This window comes from Eulemur rufifrons, chromosome 16, assembly GCF_041146395.1.
Source record: "Eulemur rufifrons isolate Redbay chromosome 16, OSU_ERuf_1, whole genome shotgun sequence".
Classification (NCBI taxonomy): Eukaryota; Metazoa; Chordata; class Mammalia; order Primates; family Lemuridae; genus Eulemur; species Eulemur rufifrons.
In genome coordinates, this window is record NC_090998.1 from 45379278 (window position 1) to 45399466 (window position 20189).

Genomic DNA, 20189 nt, shown 5'->3' on the forward strand with positions numbered 1-20189 from the left:
CCCCAGCCTCTACCCCGCTACAAACCAGCGATTCCAGAGCCGGCCGCGGTGCTCGGGCGCTCTCTCTGCCGGATGGCTGACCCCGACCCAGATCCTGAATCAGAGCCCGAATCGGTGTTTCCACGGGAGGTCGGGCTCTTCGCGGACTCTTACTCCGAAAAGAGCCAGTTCTCCTTCTGTGGGCATGTGCTGAGCATCACGCAGAACTTTGGGTCTCGCCTCGGGGTGGCGGCGGGCGTGTGGGATGCGGTGAGGAGTGGGCAGCCCGGGTGAGGGTCCCTGGGAGGTCCAGCCCCCGACTCCGCCTCTTCCAGATGGAGTCCTCACCGCGACGGTCTTTCTCTCTCTTTTCTCCCATAGGCTCTGAGCCTGTGCAGTTATTTCGAGAGTCAAAATATGGATTTCCGAGGCAAGAAGGTGATCGAACTGGGCGCGGGGACGGGCATCGTGGGGATCTTGGCAGCGCTGCAGGGTGCGTGAGCTGGCTTTGCCGCGGGAGAGAGTGGGGGGGTGCGGGGGGAGGGAGGAGGAGAAACTGTCACTTCGTGAATTCTTGGGAGAGGGGAGTGCTTTAGGCCCAGTACAGTCCCTTCCTTTTAACAAATTCCCCTCCTCACCCCCCCGACGCCCGCTTCTTCGTGCCCGACAGCGCTGATTGGCTGTCAGAGCACCCAGGGTGGTTGATTTGAGGGTAGGAAATAAAATTAGGCAGGCCTTGTAGAAGTTGTTTCTACCTTTTTGCTTTTTCGTGATTGCATGGAGAATGCTATTACGTATAATCTCCTTTGCTTTTGGACATGGTCTTCTGTCAAAATGCATATATGGGGATACCCTGCAGGGAGAGAGACCAGCTAGTATTTTTTTTTTTTTTTTTTTTGAGACAGTCTCCCTCCGTTGCCTGAGCTAAAGTACCATGGCATCAGCCTAGCTCACAGCAACCTCAAACTCCTGGGCTCAAGTGATTCTCCTGCCTCAGCCTCCCCAGTAGGTGGGACTACAGGCACGCACCACCACGCCTGGCTAATTTTTTCTGTTTTTAGTTGCCCAGCTAATTTTTTTTTTTTTTTTCTATTTTTAGTAGAGACAGTGTCTCGCTCTTGCTCAGGCTGGTCTTGAACTCCTGAGCTTCAAGCAATCTTCCCACCTTGGCCTCCCACAGTGCTAGGATTACAGGCATGAGCCACCGCGCCTGGCCAACCTTCGAATATTAAACCTTATGAGTGGTCAGGTGCGGTGGCTCATGCCTGTAATCCCAGCACTCTGGGAGGCCAAGGTGGGAGGATCACTTGAGGCTAGGAGTTTGAGACCAGCCTGAGCAACATAGACAGACTCCATGCCTACAAAAAATAAAAAATTTAGCCAGGCATGGTGGCATGTGCCCGTATTCTTGGCTACTCTGGAGGCTGAGGCAGGAGGATCAATTGAGCTTGGGAGTTGGAGGTTTCAGTGAGCTATAATCATACCACTGTACTCCAGCCTGGGGGACAGAGTGAGACCTTTTCTCTAAAAGTAATGAATGAAAAAATAAATAAACCTTTATGACCTTATTATGAATATATTTTAGATCATTTAGGTTTTTATTGCTAGTAGAAACAAGCTTATGAGTTTCTGAGGGTTAGGCTGTGTTTCGTGGGAAGTGGAAGTAAGAATTAGACACTGCAGACTTGGGAAAGGAAAAGGTAAGGAAAATTTTGCTTCAGTTTTGTCAAGAACCAAAAACTACAAAGGAAACAGTTCCTTACCTTATAATCTAATGGGAAGATAATACTCCACATGGAAAGCACTCATTTAAAAACTCTTATGAAGTCGTCTCCCTAGGAATGCAAATTAACATGTCCTGTTCATAGGCACAGAATTAGGTCACATTAAGGGAAGTCTTCCCAGAGGCAGGCATTCATTATTCTATTCATTCAGCCAATATGTATTCCAGGTCCCCTATGTGCCAAGAATCATTTGGATTCAACAACGAATAAGACAGATTTCCTCTGCCCAGGGAGCTTATGGTCAAGTGGACGAGATAGGGGAAGATGTTATAGTACAAGAACTATGATGAGGCATGCGTAGGGCCTTTGGGCATGCTCTGTCCATGTCCACATGGACTCCCTGCAATCCCTCAAGGGGAAGCTCTGTCAGGTGAGAAGGAGGTGAACAGTGTGAACTCAAGCAGGCTCAGAAACAATGAAAGGAGTGTCAACAGCAGTTTTTGCATGAAGGATGGGCAGATGAGAGAAAGGCAGTTATGTTAAAAAGGGGAGAAAAGGCATATAATATGGATGGAAACACCTACCTTCACTTGCTCTTAGACTGGCTTCTCTTCCTTTACCCCCTATTCGGCTGCCAGGTCAGAAATCTGGGTGTCATCTTGTCCCTTGCTTTCTCCCCTCATATCCCAGCAATCAGCTGTCTCAGGGGTTATAAGTTCTTAATACTTCCCCAATTGTCTTCTCTCTTGCCAACATCTCTAGTTCAGGCCACTGCCATCTCTTGCCTGGATTTTCTCCAGAGCCTTCAAGCTTCTTCATAGGGATGTTTGGCATGCCCAAACTAGATCTTGTGATCTCCCCCGACCCCAAACCCATTTCTCCCCAAGGCTTCTCTTTTGCAGTGAATCAAACTACCATCCACCGAGTGAGAAACCTAGACACCACCTTTGACATGTCCTTGTTTCTCATCCCCAAATCCTATTGATTTTACCTCCTAAAAATCTCTTGAATCTTCTAACATTTTTCCCTTTCCATTGACAGCTCACCAGTCCAAGCCACCACCACTGCTTGCCTGGACTGCTACTTAGTCAAAATAGTCTTGTTGCTTTGACTCCTTGTCCATGCCTAGACCTCTGTCCTCTCTACCCAGCAGTCAGAGTGATCTTTTCAAAATGCAACTGTACTCATGCACCCCCATCCCAAATCTTTCTCATGGCTTCTCATTGCTTTCAGGATAGAACCAATACCCTTGGCATGGCCTCCAAGGTCCAGCTCCCCTCTCCGGCCTTTCTGTGCCTCCTCCTCTCCTCTCTTCCTTGGGCTGCCTATTGCCCTTCAGTCAGTTCCTCAAACCTACTTTTTTTTTTTTTTTTTTTTTTTTTTAAGAGAGATAGGGACTGGCTTTGTGGCCCAGGCTGGTGTGCAATGATGTGATCATAGCTCATTGCAGCCTTGAACTTCTGGGCTCAAGTGATCTTCCCGCTTCGGCTTCCCACAATGCTGGTATTACAGGTGTGAGCCACCGTGCCCAGCCCTCAAACCTACTTTGATGTTCCCTTCCTTGAAGTCTTCACACAGGCTGTGCTTTCTACCTCAAACCCTTTTACCGTATGCATCCTTCATTGCTCAGCTGAAACATCACTTTGAAGGGAAGGCCTCTTTGACAGTCCCACCCCCAGGCTAGCTTAGGCCCTCTGCCCCTCCTAGTGGATACATAACTGTGCTAACTGGTGTCATCTTAAATTTGTTATCACTGACCTCAAGTAGGTCTTAAGTGTTACCCAGCTAGCCTATTACACTTCTCTTGTCCACTTATTCTTCCACTCTCCTGAACATCTGTTTCTTACCTTCTCGTTCTTTAAACTTCCAAGTGCTATCTCACCCTCAGCTGATGACTGTGTTTCTTATCTCTTCTGATTGCTTCTGTTTTCTCATAAAACGTCCACAGTGTTGTGTTCTTATCACAACATCTGCTCACCTAACCATGTCTGTCTCTGTGTGCACCACCTTCTCGCCTGTTACCGTGGCTGAAAGCACTGCTAGGTAAGGTCAAGCCCTCCACTTGTCGCAAGACCCCAAGCCTTCCCACCTATTCAAAGACATTTTCCAGCAATCCCTACCCCCACGCCCATCTCTCCTGCATTATCAGTTTTTCCTTCTCTCTGGATCATTCCATATATATATGGAATATAAATATGCATATAAATGTACTATCCTTTCTCAGAAAAAAACCTTGATCCTACATCTCCTTCTAGCTACCACCCCATTTCTCTGCTTCACTTTAAAACAAAACTCAAGAGTTAATACTGACTGTCTCTAGTTCTTCTCTTTTTATTTTTGCTCAATCTGTGCCAATCAGATTTTCAGTCCAGCATGCCCCATTCACTCCAGTTTCTCTAGTTCGGGTTGTGAGCTTCAGTTTTGACTCCATCTTGTTAAACCCAAGAGCCAGTTCTCAGACCACCTTTGCTGACTTTGCATTTGACACTGATACTACCTCCTCCTTAGAATACTTCCTTTGGTTTCCAGGGCACCACACTTCTGGTTTCTGCTTACCTCACTGGCACTCCTTTCCATTCTCTTTTGTTGGTTCCTTCTCATTTTCACAACTGAAAATTTGAGTGCCTCCAGGCTCAAGGGCAGTCTTTTGACCCCCTCCTTTCTCTGTGTACACACACTCCTAAGCAATCCTATCACCTCAAAGCTTTAAATGTTGTTTTTATAATCATAATTCTATGACTGTCCCATTTCTATCTCCAGACTTGTTTGCATAACCTACTGCCTACTCAGTATCTTCATGTGGTTGTCTGATGGACATCTCAAACTTAATGTGTCCAGAAATGGATGCGTGATCTTCCTGCCCAAATCTGCCCCTTCTGCAGCCTTCCTTATCTAAGTGAATGGTAATTTGGTCTTCTAGCTGGGAACCATCCTGAGCTGCTCTCTCTTTCCAATATTTCATATCCAATCTGTTGGCAAATACTGTGGACTCTGTCTCAAAAATATATTCAGGATCTGACTACTTCTTAGCCATTGCTACTTCCCTGGTTCAAACCTCATCTCTCACCTGGGTCCTTGCAGCCACCTCCTAACTGGTCTCCTTGGATCTGACCTTGCCCTTCTGCAGTCTTTCCCACAGCAGCCCAAGTGCTCCTCTTAAAGCATAAGTCAGTGTATGCCATTCTTCCCTTTAAAATTCTCCTGCAGCTTCCCACATCACTCAGACTAAAAGCCAGATTTCTCACAGTCTTCTTACAAGGCCCTGATTATGCTCTGATCCCTACTGTTATCCTCTTCACTCACTCTGCTCCAGCCACTGGCCCTCCTGCTGTTCTTCAGACCTGCCAAGCACACTCCTCCCTCAGAGTCTTTGCACTTGCTGGTCTGTTGTGTGGTAGACTTTAGCCTGAGAGATCCCTGTGATTTGCTCTATTGCTTTCTCCAGGTCTTTGCCTAGATGCAATCAGCTCAGGGAAGCTTTTCTGAACCATCCAATTTAAAATTACATTCCCTGCCCCATCCTTCAAGCAATTCTTATCCTCCTTCCTGGCTTGGTACTTCAGTGTAGCAGTTATTACTGTCTCATATACAATGTATTTTGTTTTATTTTATTTAGTTTGTTGTGTTTCTTTCTTTCTTTTTTCTTTTTTTTTTTTGAGACAGAGTCTCACTCTGTTGCCCAGGCTAGAGTGCCGTGGCGTGGCGTCAGCCTAGCTCATAGCAACCTCAAACTCCTGGGCTCAAGCGATTCTCCTGCCTCAGCCTCCCCAGTACGTGGGACTACAGGCATGCACCACCATGCCCAGCTCATTTTTCTATATATATTTTTAGTTGTCCATATAATTCCTTTCTATTTTTAGTAGAGACGGGGTCTCGCTCTTGCTCAGGTTGGTCTCGCACTCCTGAGCTCAAACGATCCTCCTGCCTCGGCCTCCCAAGAGTGCTAGGATTACAGGGGTGAGCCACCATGCCTGGCCTATTTGTTGTGTTTCTTACCACTGGACTGTAAGCTCCATGTCAGGGGGAATCTTGTCTGCTTGGTTCACTGCTGTGTTCTCAGTACCTGGCATATAGGCACATAATAAATATTAATGAATGAAGGAATTCTTAGTACTTCCTGCTTCTCTTTCTATAATAGTTATCACGATGGTTATTAAATGGTTACTTTTGCAGTACCTAATGTGCCTCTGCCTCTAGAATGAAATGCAAGGAAGGCTGAAGTTTTGTCTTGCTCACTACTATATACCCAGCACTTAGTAGGTGTTCAGTATATATATTTATTGCATGACTGAAGCTTTCTGAGTTGCTAATCTGATCATCTTCACTCCTACTTCTGCCCTTAAAACTTACTGCCCTCAGGATTAAACCTGAGTCTCCTTAGCATGTCATAATCACTTTCCTCTTGTCTCACATCTTGACACTTTTCTCCCCACTCCAGAACCTGTATGATCCAGCCTTCTTTGAATATGCCATGCTTTCTCACTACCAGGCCTTTGTACTCACTGTTCTTTTCTTGGAAAGCTCCACCTGACTAACTCCTACTTGTCCTTTAGAGCTCAGCTGAGGTCACGCCTTCTGGGAAGCTTTCCAGACCCCTACGGAGGGCTCGTGTCAGTGGGGGTGGGGTGCATAGCCCATCTCCAGCTGAGGCCTGCCAAGGCTTCTGCTGACATCTGATTGTGGTGTGTTGGGCAGAGATTGAAGATTAGCTCAGAGAGAATGTTGATGTTGTAGAATGTAGAGTAATGAGAATGGCAGTGAGTGAAAGGGTAATTAGGACAACGAAAAACCAGTATGGGCTTCGGGCTGTCAAGACATTGTCCTTTATGCCCTGAGGTCCCTGGACCTTCCAGGCACAGAAGGTCCCTCTGACTTGCATTTCTCCTCCTTCCTCTCTCTCAGGGGGGGATGTTACCATCACTGACCTGCCTCTGGCCCTAGAACAGATCCAGGGCAACGTCCAGGCCAATGTGCCAGCTGGAGGCCAGGCCCAGGTCCGGGCCTTGTCCTGGGGGATTGACCAGCATGTCTTCCCTGGAGACTATGACCTGGTGCTGGGGGCTGATATCGTGTACCTGGAACCCACCTTTCCACTGCTGCTGGGGACCCTCCAACATCTGTGCGGGCCCCATGGCACCATCTATCTGGCCTCCACGATGAGAGAGGAACATGGGACAGAGAGCTTCTTTCAGCATTTCCTGCCCCAGCATTTCCAGCTGGAGCTGGTCCAGCGATGTGAGGATGAGAATGTCAACATTTATAGGGCCAGGCACAGGGAACCAAGACCTGCTTGACATCACCCCTTCTGTTCTTCTCAACCTTTTGCCCTCATGAAGGAAGTGCCTGTCTCCAAAGCCATTCCACAGAGCCATAAACACAAAGACCAGAAAGGATGGATTTCCCTGGCTTCTCTTTTTCCTCCTTCCCTCTTTGTTCCCCCAGATACTCTTGGGCTGGTGCAGGGAGATGCCTGCTTATTAGGAATCCTAGAGCCCTGGCAGCACTGGCGTTAAAGCACCAAGGAGGTTCCCAGCTCCTGTTCTCACAGGAGGATGGGAGAATATACAGGATTTTTAGGGGTAAGGGAAGTAAGTGGGTTGTGAGAGCAGTGGCTGCAGAGAGATGTCACTGATCACTTGTAGTCCTGGTGCTGTCTGTTTATACAGAATGGACTTTCTAAAAAACCAAATTCTGTGGAATTTTTCTAAAGGGCAACAAATAAGCATTAAAAATCTCTTCTGCATCCAAAGAACTCAGTTTTTGCCAGGGGCTGAGAAGGAAGAAGCTTCAGACCACCTGTTTCTTGCTTTCAGAGCTACAGTCTGGTCTGCAGGGACCATGGTTCTAACTGGGTGAAGTCCTCCCACCCCTGCAACTGGGGATAAGCAGCAGATCTGTCCTTTGGACTGTAGCTTCTTCATCCTTCTTGGAGCTGGAGCCCTGATTACAGAACATCATTTTGTGCAGAAGAACATTGGCCTGAGTACTAGGTTCTTTTCACCTTTGATTTTTCCTTAGACTTCCAAGCTTTGTCAGTCCTTCCATCCTAATGTGTTTTGCCCTCACCTCTTTTCTCTTCCTAATGTGGCACCTCTGGTTGGGGCTCTCTTTGCTCACTGCATAGCTACATAGTCACTTCCTTTGGACACTCTGTGGCCATTCTCTCTCTTTCAAGCTATTCTGCAAATTCTTGTGAGCTTCTGAAATCAGCTCTGAATAGCTTTTACCACCTATGGAAGGAAAACAAGCGTCTCTGATTGGTACTTAGTCTATTATTCCATGTGATTCCCAAATTGTCTTTCTACTTCATTTCCTACTCCTTTCCTACAAGAATTGGACCTTGGCCAAATTATAAAAAGTCTATTCTCTGTTCTCTAAACCCACACTAAAATTTCCTGACTTCTTCCTCCATTCTTTATGATGATTCCCTGCTCGGAAGGGCTACTGCTACCTGTCAAAATCTTCATTATTCTTTGCCTCTTTCCTGAAAAAAGATTTTCCTGAGCCTCTTGCTTGTATGTGATTTCTTTCTCCCTGAGACTTTTTCACTATTTTTTCATCTTAGGGGACCTTACTTTGTCTTGCATGGACATAACCCTCAGTTTCTCACCATTAGATTACTTTGGAGAGTAGGGCTGTGGTTTACTCATCTCTAATCCCCATAGTTCCTGGCACACAATAGGTGTTCAACAAATATTTTGCTCACTCAAAAAGTATTTATTCGGTTTGTTGAAAGGACTCCACCCCAACTTTCCTGTCCGATTTGATATTGAGCAAATTTCTGAACCCACCCACCTACTTCACAAGTTTGTGATGAGTCATAAATGGATAATGAATATAAAAGCGCATTGAAAATAAAGAAACAAAGTGTTACCTACATGTCTTGTATTGTTTTTTGCCAACTTTATTTCTTGCATTCCGTTATTTTACCTGAGGGGTAATTCGCGTGTGAAATACAGTCTCAGTAAACCAAGTAGAGGAAGCGACTGTGCCCCTCCGACCAGCAGGTGGCGCTATCCTCGTTTGGCGTGCTCAGGTGGAGAGTTCTGGCCCTTCCGCCCCGCCGTAGGTCTGTCGCCTCACTGGTGCGCCAGGTGGTGGAAGTGTACTGCGACCAGAAAGATGTCGCTGCTGCGGTCATTGAGCCTCTGCCTGGTCTCGCGGACCAGGAGTTGCCCGGTGAGGTGTCCTGTCCCCGTTATCGACCTGCCTTTCTTGCAGCTCTCCCGTGTGCCTGGAGCGTACCCTTCCCTTCCCCCGTGCGACCCCATCCCACCCTGCCCCCGACGGCTTTGTCTCTTCGCAGTCCAGCCCCCCTGAGCTTCCTTTTCCGTATTTCTCGAGCCCTAAGGTATCCTCCCTGCAGATGTGCCCACCGCGCCCCGGAGTTCACTGCTTCCTACTTCTCATCCCTTGTTTCTTAACTCGTCCAGGCGGGGTCCCTTCTGCTTCAGTCGCCTCAGCTATGGCACACATTTCACACTGGTTCCTGGCTGTCTTCCTCGGCCTCCAGCAAGGAACTTCTCATGAAGTTGCGGCGGAAAACAGGCTACTCCTTTGTAAATTGCAAGAAAGCTCTAGAGACTTGTGGCGGGGATCTCAAACAGGTGCGTGCACGGTGGGGGTTGGGGAGTGCAGGGCGGGATGCTCGGGCTCGACCTCAGACTTTTAGGGCAGTCTGCTGAGGAGCATAGAAGTCAGACCTGCTGCCAGTGACCCATAATGGCAGATCCCTACATGGAATTCTGGCTTAAATGACAGCCTCAGCCTTTGTTTTATTTGGAAGCAATTAAGTCAGGATCCCAAGGTTAACAAACATTATCCCGTGCAAGACTGCTATGGTGTTTCTTGCTGCCTGGAGCTGAAAGGGTTTGTGTGAGTTTTGGAGTAAGACCAACCAGAACTCAAATGGTGGTGCTCTCACACTAACCCTGTGACCTCGGACATCTTAATTAATCTTTTAGAGTTGTTTTGTCCTTGTCTTTATAGCCATGCGTCTTTAACCATAGGGTGTGTTCTGAGAAATGGGTCGTTAGGCAATTTCGTTCTGTGAACCTCATAGAGCGCACGCACACAAACCTAGATGGTATAGCCTACTACACACCTAGGCTGCACAGTATAGTGTATTGCTCCTAGACTACACATCTGTGTAACATGTTACTATACTGAATACTGTAGGCAATTATAACACAATGGTAAGTCTTTGTGTATCTAAACATAGAAAAGGTACAGTAAAAATACAGCATAAAAGATAAATGGTACACCTGGATAGGGCATTTACCATGAATGGAGCCTACAGGACTGGAAGCTGCTCTGGATAAGTCAGTGAGTAGTGAGTGTGAAGACATTATTGTACATTTTTGTAGGCTTTATAAATACTGTACACTTAGGCTACACTAAATTTATGTAAAAATTTTTCTTCAATGATAAATTTAGCTTACTGTAACTTTTTTATTTTATAAACTTTTTAAATCTTTTGATTTTTTTTTTTTTTTTTGGACTCTTTTGGGATAACTCTTAGCTTAAAACACAAATAGGCCAGGTGCAGTGGCTCATGTCTATAACCCTGGCACTTTGGGAGGCCGAGGCAGGATGATCACTTGAAGCTGGGAGTTCAAGACCAGCCTGGGCAACGTAGCGAGACCCCCCTCCCTACAAAAAATTTTTAAAAAATTAGTTGAGCGTGGTGGCACACACCTGTAGACCTAACTACTCGGGAGGCTGAGCCAGGAGGATCCCTCGAACCCAGGAGTTTGAAGTTGCAGTGAGCTATGATCACACCACTGTACTCTGCTGGCCAGGGCAACAGAGCAAGACCCTGTCTCAAAAACAAAAAAAAACCTCAAACCACAAATACATTGTACAGGTCTTTGTTTATATCCTTATTCTATAAACCTTTTTCAAGTTTTTTTGTTTATTTTTTAAATTTATTTCTTTATATGGAACGCTTCACGAATTTGCATGTCATCCTTATACAGGGGCCATATTAATCCCCTCTGTATCGTTCCAATTTTAGTATGTGTGCTGTCGAAGCGAGCACTCAAGTTTTAATTATTATTTTTTTACTTTTTAAACTTTTCTTTTAAAAACTAAGACACAAATACACACATTAGCCTGGTCTACACAGGGTCAGGATCATCAATTCACTGTCTTCCTCCCCCACGTCTTGCCCCACTGGAAGGTGTTCAGGAGCAGTAAGATGCATGGAGCTGTCAACTCCTATGATAACAACGCCTTCTTCTGGGATACCTCCTGAAGGACCTTCCTGAGACTTTTTTTTTTTTTTACCAGTTAACTTTAAAAAAAAAAATGAGTATACTCTAAAATAACGATAAGAAGAATAATAGTATAGTAAATACATAAACTAATAACAGTCATTTGTTATTATCAAATATTATGTACTGTATGTAATTGCATGTGCTATACTTTTATATGACTAGCAGTGCAGTAGGTTTGTTTACACCAGCATCACCACAACCTTGACCAATGCATTGTCCTTCATTAGGAGGGCTACTGTGTCACTAGGCAATTTTTCAGCTCCATTATAATCATGAGACCACCATCGTATAAGCAATCCATTGTTGACCAAAATGTCATCACGTGCATGAGTGTATAATGAAAATACTACTCTTTGCCCCATAGCATTGTTGTGAAGATTAAACTTATCCAAAACACTAGTTACAAAAATGCCTGGTATTTGGCATTTAGTGATAGACTGTCAGAAAATGATAGATTAGTTTCTATTAGAGAATTTAGGGGAAGCAGAAAGAATCAGGGAACCTGAAACATTTTAGAGCTCTTTTCAGTCCTAAATTCTGTGACTTTGTCATCTACTCTTTTTCTTTTCAATTTATAGGCTGAGGTCTGGCTCCACAAGCAGGCCCAGAAGGAGGGCTGGAGCAAAGCTGCCAAGCTCCATGGGAGGAAGACTAAAGAAGGCCTGATTGGGCTGTTGCAGGAAGGAAACACGACTGTATTAGTAGAGGTGAGTTGCTGGAAATTCCACATAGCAAGAACAGCTGTGCTTGGGGTATAAGGCTTGTGGTAGACCCTTTAAAGAAGAGGTCTGTTTGAGCATAAATGGGAGTTGAAGTTAAACTCATAAGACCTGAGTTATTAGCTACTGATTCATTGAAGTATAGAAACGCACAGGTGTGTTGATGAGAAATGGCCTAGCAGTCTAGAATATTACTCCTAAGTGTGAATTTAGTGCTGCCTTACACCTAGTCACTGATTGTTCCCTGGAACAGTTAGATTTTAAAGCTAGTAATTAATTAGTTGATGGAGAGAGAATAGCTATTTTAGAGGAGGTTTGAGGGCCATAACTGGTGAAGAATCAGATGTGGATCAGAGTGAGAAAGGGGAATAAACAAGGTGATAGCAAAAGCAGTTTGGAGTCGGAGGAGGCTGGAGAATGCAGTGATGACGCAGCCACAGGCAAGTGGTGAACTTGCAGGGAGCCCTTCAGGACATCATCAAACCGTCTTCTGAATGCGTGGGCTACGGCTAACTCACTGGCCCGACAGGAATCACTTCATTCAGTTTGGCCCCAAACTAAGAGAGAAACTGCAGCTTTAAAATTCTAGGGTCATTTATTTCTGTTGAATCTGTAGCTTGTTCTATCAAAGCTTGGTTTACTCTCCAACCTAAAGGTACTTTTGGAAACGATCAGTAAATAGCTTATATAGCAACATCAATTTGTTCCCACAGGTAAACTGTGAGACAGATTTTGTTTCCAAGAACTTAAAATTTCAACAGCTGGTCCAGCAAGTAGCCCTTGGAACCATGCTGCATTGTCACAGCCTGAAGGATCAAGTCTCCACATACAGTAAAGTGAGTTTGGGGGTTGTCTCCAGCATGCTGAATTTGTTCACCTCTTAGGGTCTTTGCTGTATCATTTTAAGACATTGTCATGTCTCATTTCCTTCCTTCACATCTCTCTGGACAGGGGTACCCTTCCTCCTGTTGCTCTATCCTTTTATTCTGCCTCATTTAAAATTTTTTATTATAGTGCTTATGTATTACGTTTTTATTTGTATGGTGTCCATCTTCCCTAATAGAATGTAAGCTGCTTGAGGCAGGGAATTTGTCTTTTCACTACTGTATCTCTGGTGAAACAGAATTGGGCTCAACACTTAGCTGGAGCTCAGTAAATCTTTGTCTACTGAGTTAATGAATGAGTGGGGTGGAGTCAGCCAAATCAGTGAAGCTATCTGAGGCTTTGAGTTCAGAAATCTGGAGTGGCCAGAAGAAAAGTTTTCTAAATAAAGAGATTGGAGAAGGTACAATTTAGGAGAATAAACATATTCTTGCCAAAGAAAGATCAAGGAAGGAATTATGTCTCTCTGCCTTTGATTCAGCCTTATTTTCAAGGGAAAAATTAACCACTCAGCAATTTTTTTCGAGTTTGTCGCCACCTTTTTTCTCTTACTTATCCTCCTGAGATCTCTTGGTAAATGTTAATTATTACTGGCATTGAATAGTCATATGGAAAACAGTGTTAAGATTATTTTTTAGAATTGTATTGAGTAGATGAGTCACTTGAACTAGAAAGTCTAGCTTTGATTTTGCCCGTAACTCTATTCATAACCCTGAACCATTCACTTATTTTCCTGGGCCTCTGTTTCATTATTTGTACCTTTGGTCCCTTTTAGCTTTATTTTTTTTTTTTTTCCTTTTGGCTTTTAGTTTAATTTTTTTAAACTTTTATTTTGAAAAAAATTCAAACTTACCAAAAAGTTGCCAATATTCTGAAATAAACTCCAGTGTACCCTTTATCTAGAGTCACCATTTTTTAACATTTTGCTGCATTTGCTCTATCGCTTTTTATATACATATTAGCATCACTTTTTTTTTACCCTTTTATGAGTATGCTGCAGATATCAGAACCCTTTATTCCTTTGGCATGTGTCTCCTAAAATAAAGACATTCTCTTATATAACCATAGCACAGTGATCACATTTAGGAATTTTGACATTGATACAATATTTTTATTTATATAATATATAATGTGTATTCATGTTTTGCTATAAGCAATTTTTCTTCTGATCTGGGATCCAGCCTGGTATCATATGTTATATTTAGTTGTCCTGTCTACTTAATCTCTTTTCTTTGTCCCTCAGCCTTTCTTTCTGTTTTACTACATTGACATTTTGGAAGATTACAGGACACTTTTGTAGAATGTCCTTCAATTTGGATATAGCTGATATTTCTTCATAATTAGACTTAGAATATGGATTTTTGTTAGAATATTAAGCAGAATTTTTCTCAGAACATCACATGAGGAGGCACATAGTGACTGTTAGTCCTGTTATTGATGTTGTTAACTTTGATGTTAAGGTAGTATTTGTCAGATTTCTCCACTGTAAAGTTGCCAGGTTCTTCTTTGTAATTTACAAGTAATCTGTGTGGGAGATTCTTTGAAACTGTGTAAACATCCAGTTCCTGAAAAGCTTTTGCCTAACGCTAGTTGTAGCATCCATTGATGATTCTTGTCAGGATCAGTTATTACTATGATAGTTAGCATAATGGTTTTTCTCTTATTATTTTGTTTACATGTATTAGTTTTATTAATATTAGTTGGCATTGTGGGCCAGGCGTGGTGGCTCACGCCTGTAATCCTAGCACTTTGGCAGGCCAAGGTAGGAGGATCGCTTGAGGTCAGGACTTGAAGACCAGCCTCAGCAAGAGTGAGACCCGTCTCTACTAAAAATAGAGAGAAATTAGCCAGACAACTAAAAATAGAAAAAATTAGCCAGGCATGGTGGCACATGCTTGTAATCCCAGCTACTTGGGAGGCTGAGGCAGGAGGATCCCTTGAGCCCAGGAGTTTGAGGTTGCTGTGAGCTAGGCTGATGCCACGGCACTCTAGCCTAGGCAACAGAGTGAGACTGTCTCAAAAAAAAAAAAAAAAAAATAGTTGGCATTATACTGTTAGGAAGAAATTTACCTTTTACCCCCTTTGTTTAGTGACTTATTTAGTACTAACATTGACTCATGGACTTTTATTTTATACAGTAGATTATAATTCATTATATAATTCATTATTCATTTTGATATTCAAATTATTGGCGGATTTGACCAGGGCAAGCTGATTTTGTGCAAGCTGATGCTAGTGTCTTTTTGATATGTTCTTATCATTTTCTGAGTATTTTCTCTTTGTTGTAGCAAGATATTTTCAGTTTATATTATTTATATTAGTATTACTTTCCTTGCCTCAACCATGGAATTGTCCACTTCTTCAAGGAGTCGTGGTCCTTTTTAGTGGGGAAATGGTTTTTAGACACCAAGATCTGGGCATTAGGGTTTTTTTTTTTTTTTTGAGACAAAATATCACTCTGTTGCCCAGGTTAGAGTGCTGTGGCATCAGCCAAGCTCACAGCAACCTCAAACTCCTGAGCTCAAGTGATCCTTCTGCCTCAGCCTCCCGAGTATCTGGGACTACAGGCATGCGCCACCATGCCTGGCTACGTTTTTCTATATATATTTTTAGTTGTCCAGCTAATTTCTTTCTATTTTTAGTAGAGATGGAGTCTCTTGCTCAGGCTGGTCTCAAACTCCTAAGCTCAAACGATCCACCCACCTCAGCCTCCCAGAGTGCTAGGATTACAGGCGGGAGCCACCACGTCTGGCCTAGATATGCTTATTTTCACTGAGATGTCATTGTTTTTCTGTTCTTTCAGTAGACTGTGTGTGTGTGTGTGTGTGTGTGTGTGTGTGTGTTTCAGTTCTAATTTAGGGCCATAGGATTCTTCCTTTCCTTCCCCCATTCTATGTTTGTATCTTCCTTCTCTCAGTGAGAACACTGGCTACTAGCAACTTCAATATGTTTACTTATATTTACTTATTTTACTCAGTGTTACAATATATATATAAAAATTGTTTCAGAGTTGCTTCATCTGACCACCGCAAATAAAAAAACTACTAAAGAGTTCAAGATTTCTTTGTAGTTCTTTTTGTCTTTACTTTGAAGTTATGTGGCCAAATGACTGTATTGAAAATTATATGGATTAGTTTTTTTTCCTTTTGTGAGGTTATGTTATTCGTTTGACATACAGTTAGAGTCTTATATTTCTGTCAATTTTTATTTTCACCCCAAATTCTTGTTGATTTAATTTTATTTTTGAGTATGTGAAACATTATCAAAGTCCCAAAGTTAAAACTATTAAAAAAAAAATAAAGAGGTATACTCAGAGAAGTCTTACTCCCTCTTCAACTCTCTTCTACACCATTCCTAGCCACTCCTGTAAATAACCAATGTCATTGGATTGTGTTTATCCTTTTGGTATTTCTTTTTGCAAAAATAAGTGTATTTATATAAATCTTTCTTACACAAATGGTGGTATTATATGCATATACACTTTTTTCCTGCATATACACTTCTTTTTTTTTTTTAAGACAGAGTCTCACTCTGTTGCCCGGGCTAGAGTGTGGTGGCGTCAGCCTAGCTCACAGCAACCTCAAACTCCTGGGCTCAAGCGATCCTTCTGGCTCAGCCTCCCGAGTAGCTGGGACTACAGGCATGCGCCACCATGCCTGGCTAATTTTTTCTATATATATTTTTAGTTGTCCAGCTAATTTCTTTCTATTTTTGGTAGAGACGGGGTCTCTCTCTTGCTCAGGCTGGTCTCAAACTCCTGACCTCTAGCGATCCACCCGCCTCGGTCTCCCAGAGTGCTAGGATTACAGGCGTGAGCTACCACGCCCGGCCTCTTTTTCTTTTTTTTAGAGACAGGGTCCCTCTCTGATGCCTAGGTTGGAGTGCAGTGGTGCGATCATAGCTCACTGTAACCTCAAACTCCTGGGCTCAAGCAATCCTCCCACCTCGGCCTCCCAAAGTATTGAGATTATAGGTGTTATCCACTGTGCCTTGCCCCCATATATGCTTTAATTTGCTTTTTTCATTTAATAATATATCCTGGAAATACTCCATAGAAGTTCATGGAGATCTTCCTTTTTCTTTTTTCCAGCTGCATAATCTATTGTGTGCATGTGCCATGGTTTATTCAACCAATCTTCTATGTTTGGGCATTTAGGCTGTTTCCAAAATTTTATGATTAGCAGTAATTGTTCAATGGATAATCTCATGCATATGTGCTTTTGTATTGTTGAAAGTGTATCATCAAGATAAATTCCTAGAAATAGGATTGCAGGGTCAAAGGATAAATGTATGCGTAGTTTTGTTAGACATTGTTCCTCTCTATTGGATTTGCACCATTTTGCATTCCCACCGACAATCTGCAAGTCTCCTAGCTTTATGATTGTATGAAAATATTGTTCCTGGTCAGGCATGGTGGCTCACACCTATAGTCCCAGCTTGGGAGGCTGATGCAGGATGATCCTTTGAGCTCAGAAGTTTAAGGCTACAGTGAGCTACAATTGCACCGCTGCATGCCAGTCTGGGCGACAGAGTAAGACCCCTTCTCTTTAAAAAAAAAAATATATTGTTCCTAATTTCTAGAAATTACATTCTAAGAAGTTAGGCCGAAGGTTAGGAGTGGAATAGAATTGGGATGGGGGTGCAGTGATGGAATAAAATATAAAAATGAAACTTATGAATTTTTAACATCCTTAGCTTAATGGAAATATTATTTCTCCCAGTTGTCTTAAATAATTTTCTTAGGCTATTTTTGTCTATTCTCTTGATAATTTGGATAGTGTAGAACTGATCCATGTTTGTTTTCTTTGTACACTTAGGGCTTCTTGAATTCGTCTGAGCTTTCTGGACTTCCAGCTGGACCTGACAGAGAAGGGTCTCTCAAGGATCAGTTGGCCGTAGCAATTGGTGAGTATTTATAAATATTCTGGAAACTGGAAATTAAGAACTGGATCTTTTATTATCTTTGGTGTTCCTCCTTGTATGCTCATATACATATGAGGGTCAGATAATATGAATGTGAGGAGTGGTTTGTGTGTTAGACATTAGGCAGCAGTAGGCATCCTGAAGAGCTCGTACTCTGCTGAAGGAAGTGCCATTACCAAGCTGTAGCCAGTTGCTATATCGGGGGAAATAGAGTTCCAGTGTCATTAGAATTTATGAATTCCTTAAAAGAATTTAGATTTATATGCAGAAATCTCATGGTTTCTAGCTGTTTGCAACTAATTAAAGTTATTTGCATCACTGTGTCAACAAAACAAAGCATGTCTTTAGGCAGAGATGGCCCTTTGACTTCCTGTTGACTGTCTGTGTATATAGTATGGGAAAAATAGTACATTGAAGATTATTTCATCTTCCTTATAAAGTGATCCAGGAAAATTTAGGGGCACCCTTTTTAGGAATTTGGTCTCTCTTTTCAAAAAATCTGGTCCTGAGTTTGTGAAGATACATTCTTTTATAACCCACTGACTATGGGAACCATATCTGGATCATTGTGGTTGGACTAGTAGGGATTTTCCTTTCTTCCTAAGTGTCCTTGATGGAGCAAGGAAGGGAGGGATGGGGTTGGAGCTTGCTGGGAATTTATTCCTCATCTGAAATTTCCAGTCAAGGCATCAATTCTGTTTTTATCAGGTCATCTTGCAGTGTCTGTGATGTTTCAGTGAGTCATGGTTGAGAAACCAGGCAGACAGCTATGTGTGGGGCTTATTAAGAAATTCTGGAAGAATCGGATATTTCAGCCTTGTCAGTTTCTGGGAATTAACTATTGGGCAGATGATTTGACCTATTTTAAACTATGTTTTAGTTTCCAAATTCTCCCTTTTTATGAGTGTTAAATTTAACTATGGCTAATTTCAGGCATATTTGTGCAGACCCTTTTGTTTATTCTCCTACATTTTCCTACCTTCTGGCTTATTTGGACTTCTGTTAGAAGGAAATAGCATCCTAAGAGAAAGGAGAATATCTGTTTTTTGGATCTCATAAACAACTCTGAAAATGTTATCTTTTTATTTTTGATGAGAGGAAGTTGAAACTATCAGATGACATGGGGTTTTGGATTTTCTGGGGCTTTTAGTTGTGGACTTTTTCCTGATACAGCGGATGATCAGAAGTTGTGTCAGTTATGGTGGTAGTCAGGAGGGTGGGTAAATTGGTAGGGAAAAGCCCCTGACTGTTTTGGGCCAGATCTGAGTTTCAATTCCAGCTCTGCCATGTATTATTGGGTGGATTACTTAAGTACTCTAAGCCTAAGTGTAATGTAATAATAATAACCAGCATTTGAGTGCTCACTATGTGCCAGATACTGTAGTAAATGATTTTACATTTATTATTTCTCCCAATAACCCAGAAAGGTAGGCAGTATCATCTCCATTTTACAGATAAGGAGACTAAGGCTTGATAAATTAGTAAATGGGATTATGTCATTAAGTCACTTGCCCAAGGTCATATGGCCATAAGAGGCAGAACTGAGACCTGGGTCTGTGTGACACCATAGCCTATGTTTTTAAATATCAAGAGTGCCTGGCATGTAGTTGGTACTCCATAAAGGTACTCTCCACTTCTTTCACTCTCTCCCCATACATCGCTTTTCCTCTAACAAAATCTGAAAATGGTATCTCTCCATCTTATTGCATATCCAGCGTAAATGGAGAGGGATTTCTTCCAACTTGGTCTCTTCTGTGCATATTCTGGTATCACCACACACATCATATTCTGGTGGTGTGTTCGTTTTTGTTTTTGCTTTTTTATAGGGAAACTGGGAGAAAACATGACTCTTAAACGAGCTGCATGGGTGAAGGTGCCATCTGGGTTCTACGTTGGCTCTTATGTCCATGGCGCAATGCACAATCCCTCCCTTCACAACCTGGTGCTGGGCAAGTATGGGGCCCTGGTTGTCTGTGAGACGTCTGAGCAGAAAGCAAACCTTGAAGACCTTGGCCGCCGCCTCGGGCAGCATGTGGTGGGCATGGCTCCTCTCTCCGTTGGCTCCCTGGACGATGAGCCTGGGGGAGAGGCAGAGACCAAGATGCTGTCCCAGCCATACTTGCTGGATCCCTCCATTACATTGGGACAGTATGTACAGCCCCAGGGGGTGTCTGTGATAGACTTCGTGCGGTTTGAATGTGGAGAAGGTGAAGAGGCAGCAGAGGCTGAATAGGTTCCAGAGACTTTTGGCCCAGAAGGAATGTTTATTTTTAGTTCTGGACATCATTACAAAAAGAAGTTATTTCCTAAGCCTCTTCAAACTCAGAATTTGTTTTTCATTTGAATTTATAATGAAATTACATAATTCATGGGTAAAGGTATTAAATAAAATAGTTACATAATAAAAAGAATAGAATTTTTTCATGTTTGCGTAATACTGGGTTTAGCTTTTTTGTGCCTTTCTTGTAATGTGTTTTAGAAAACAACAGGTGGGCCTTATTGATGTGACTGACGGTGTCTTGGAGAACAGGCATCGACAGTTATGCTGCTACTCCCTTCAACATGGATTTATTATGGTGTCCCTGAAATTTCTAACTCACACATTCTATCTTACTCCTTCTGTGAGATAGAACTCTTTTGTTCTGCTTTCACTGTGTGACACTTTGAACTGTGCTTCTACCCTG

The 20189-nt window shown here is 42.9% G+C and overlaps 1 protein-coding gene and 1 non-coding gene across 3 annotated transcripts; one reads left to right on the forward strand and one right to left on the reverse strand.

The window, feature by feature from the left end:
• Nucleotides 1–2: 2 nt before the first annotated feature.
• LOC138396532 (EEF1A lysine methyltransferase 3) lies at nt 3–19884 on the forward strand. Of its 2 annotated transcripts, XM_069489998.1 has the most exons (8): nt 3–249; nt 361–472; nt 8773–8882; nt 9137–9310; nt 11560–11688; nt 12414–12536; nt 17400–17487; nt 19332–19884. In XM_069489998.1, exons 1-8 carry the CDS (start codon nt 73–75, stop codon nt 19736–19738), a joined length of 1320 nt encoding a protein of 439 aa, XP_069346099.1. In that variant the 5' UTR covers nt 3–72; the 3' UTR covers nt 19739–19884. The 2 variants fall into 2 exon arrangements, with proteins under 2 accessions (XP_069346099.1, XP_069346100.1); XM_069489999.1 differs by lacking the exons at nt 8773–8882; nt 9137–9310; nt 11560–11688; ... (1 more) ...; nt 17400–17487; nt 19332–19884 and adding an exon at nt 6606–7320.
• On the reverse strand, nt 10637–10743 carry LOC138397712 (U6 spliceosomal RNA). The gene has a single exon (XR_011235839.1). It is a non-coding gene; the product is annotated as a U6 spliceosomal RNA (small nuclear RNA).
• Nucleotides 19885–20189: the final 305 nt, after the last annotated feature.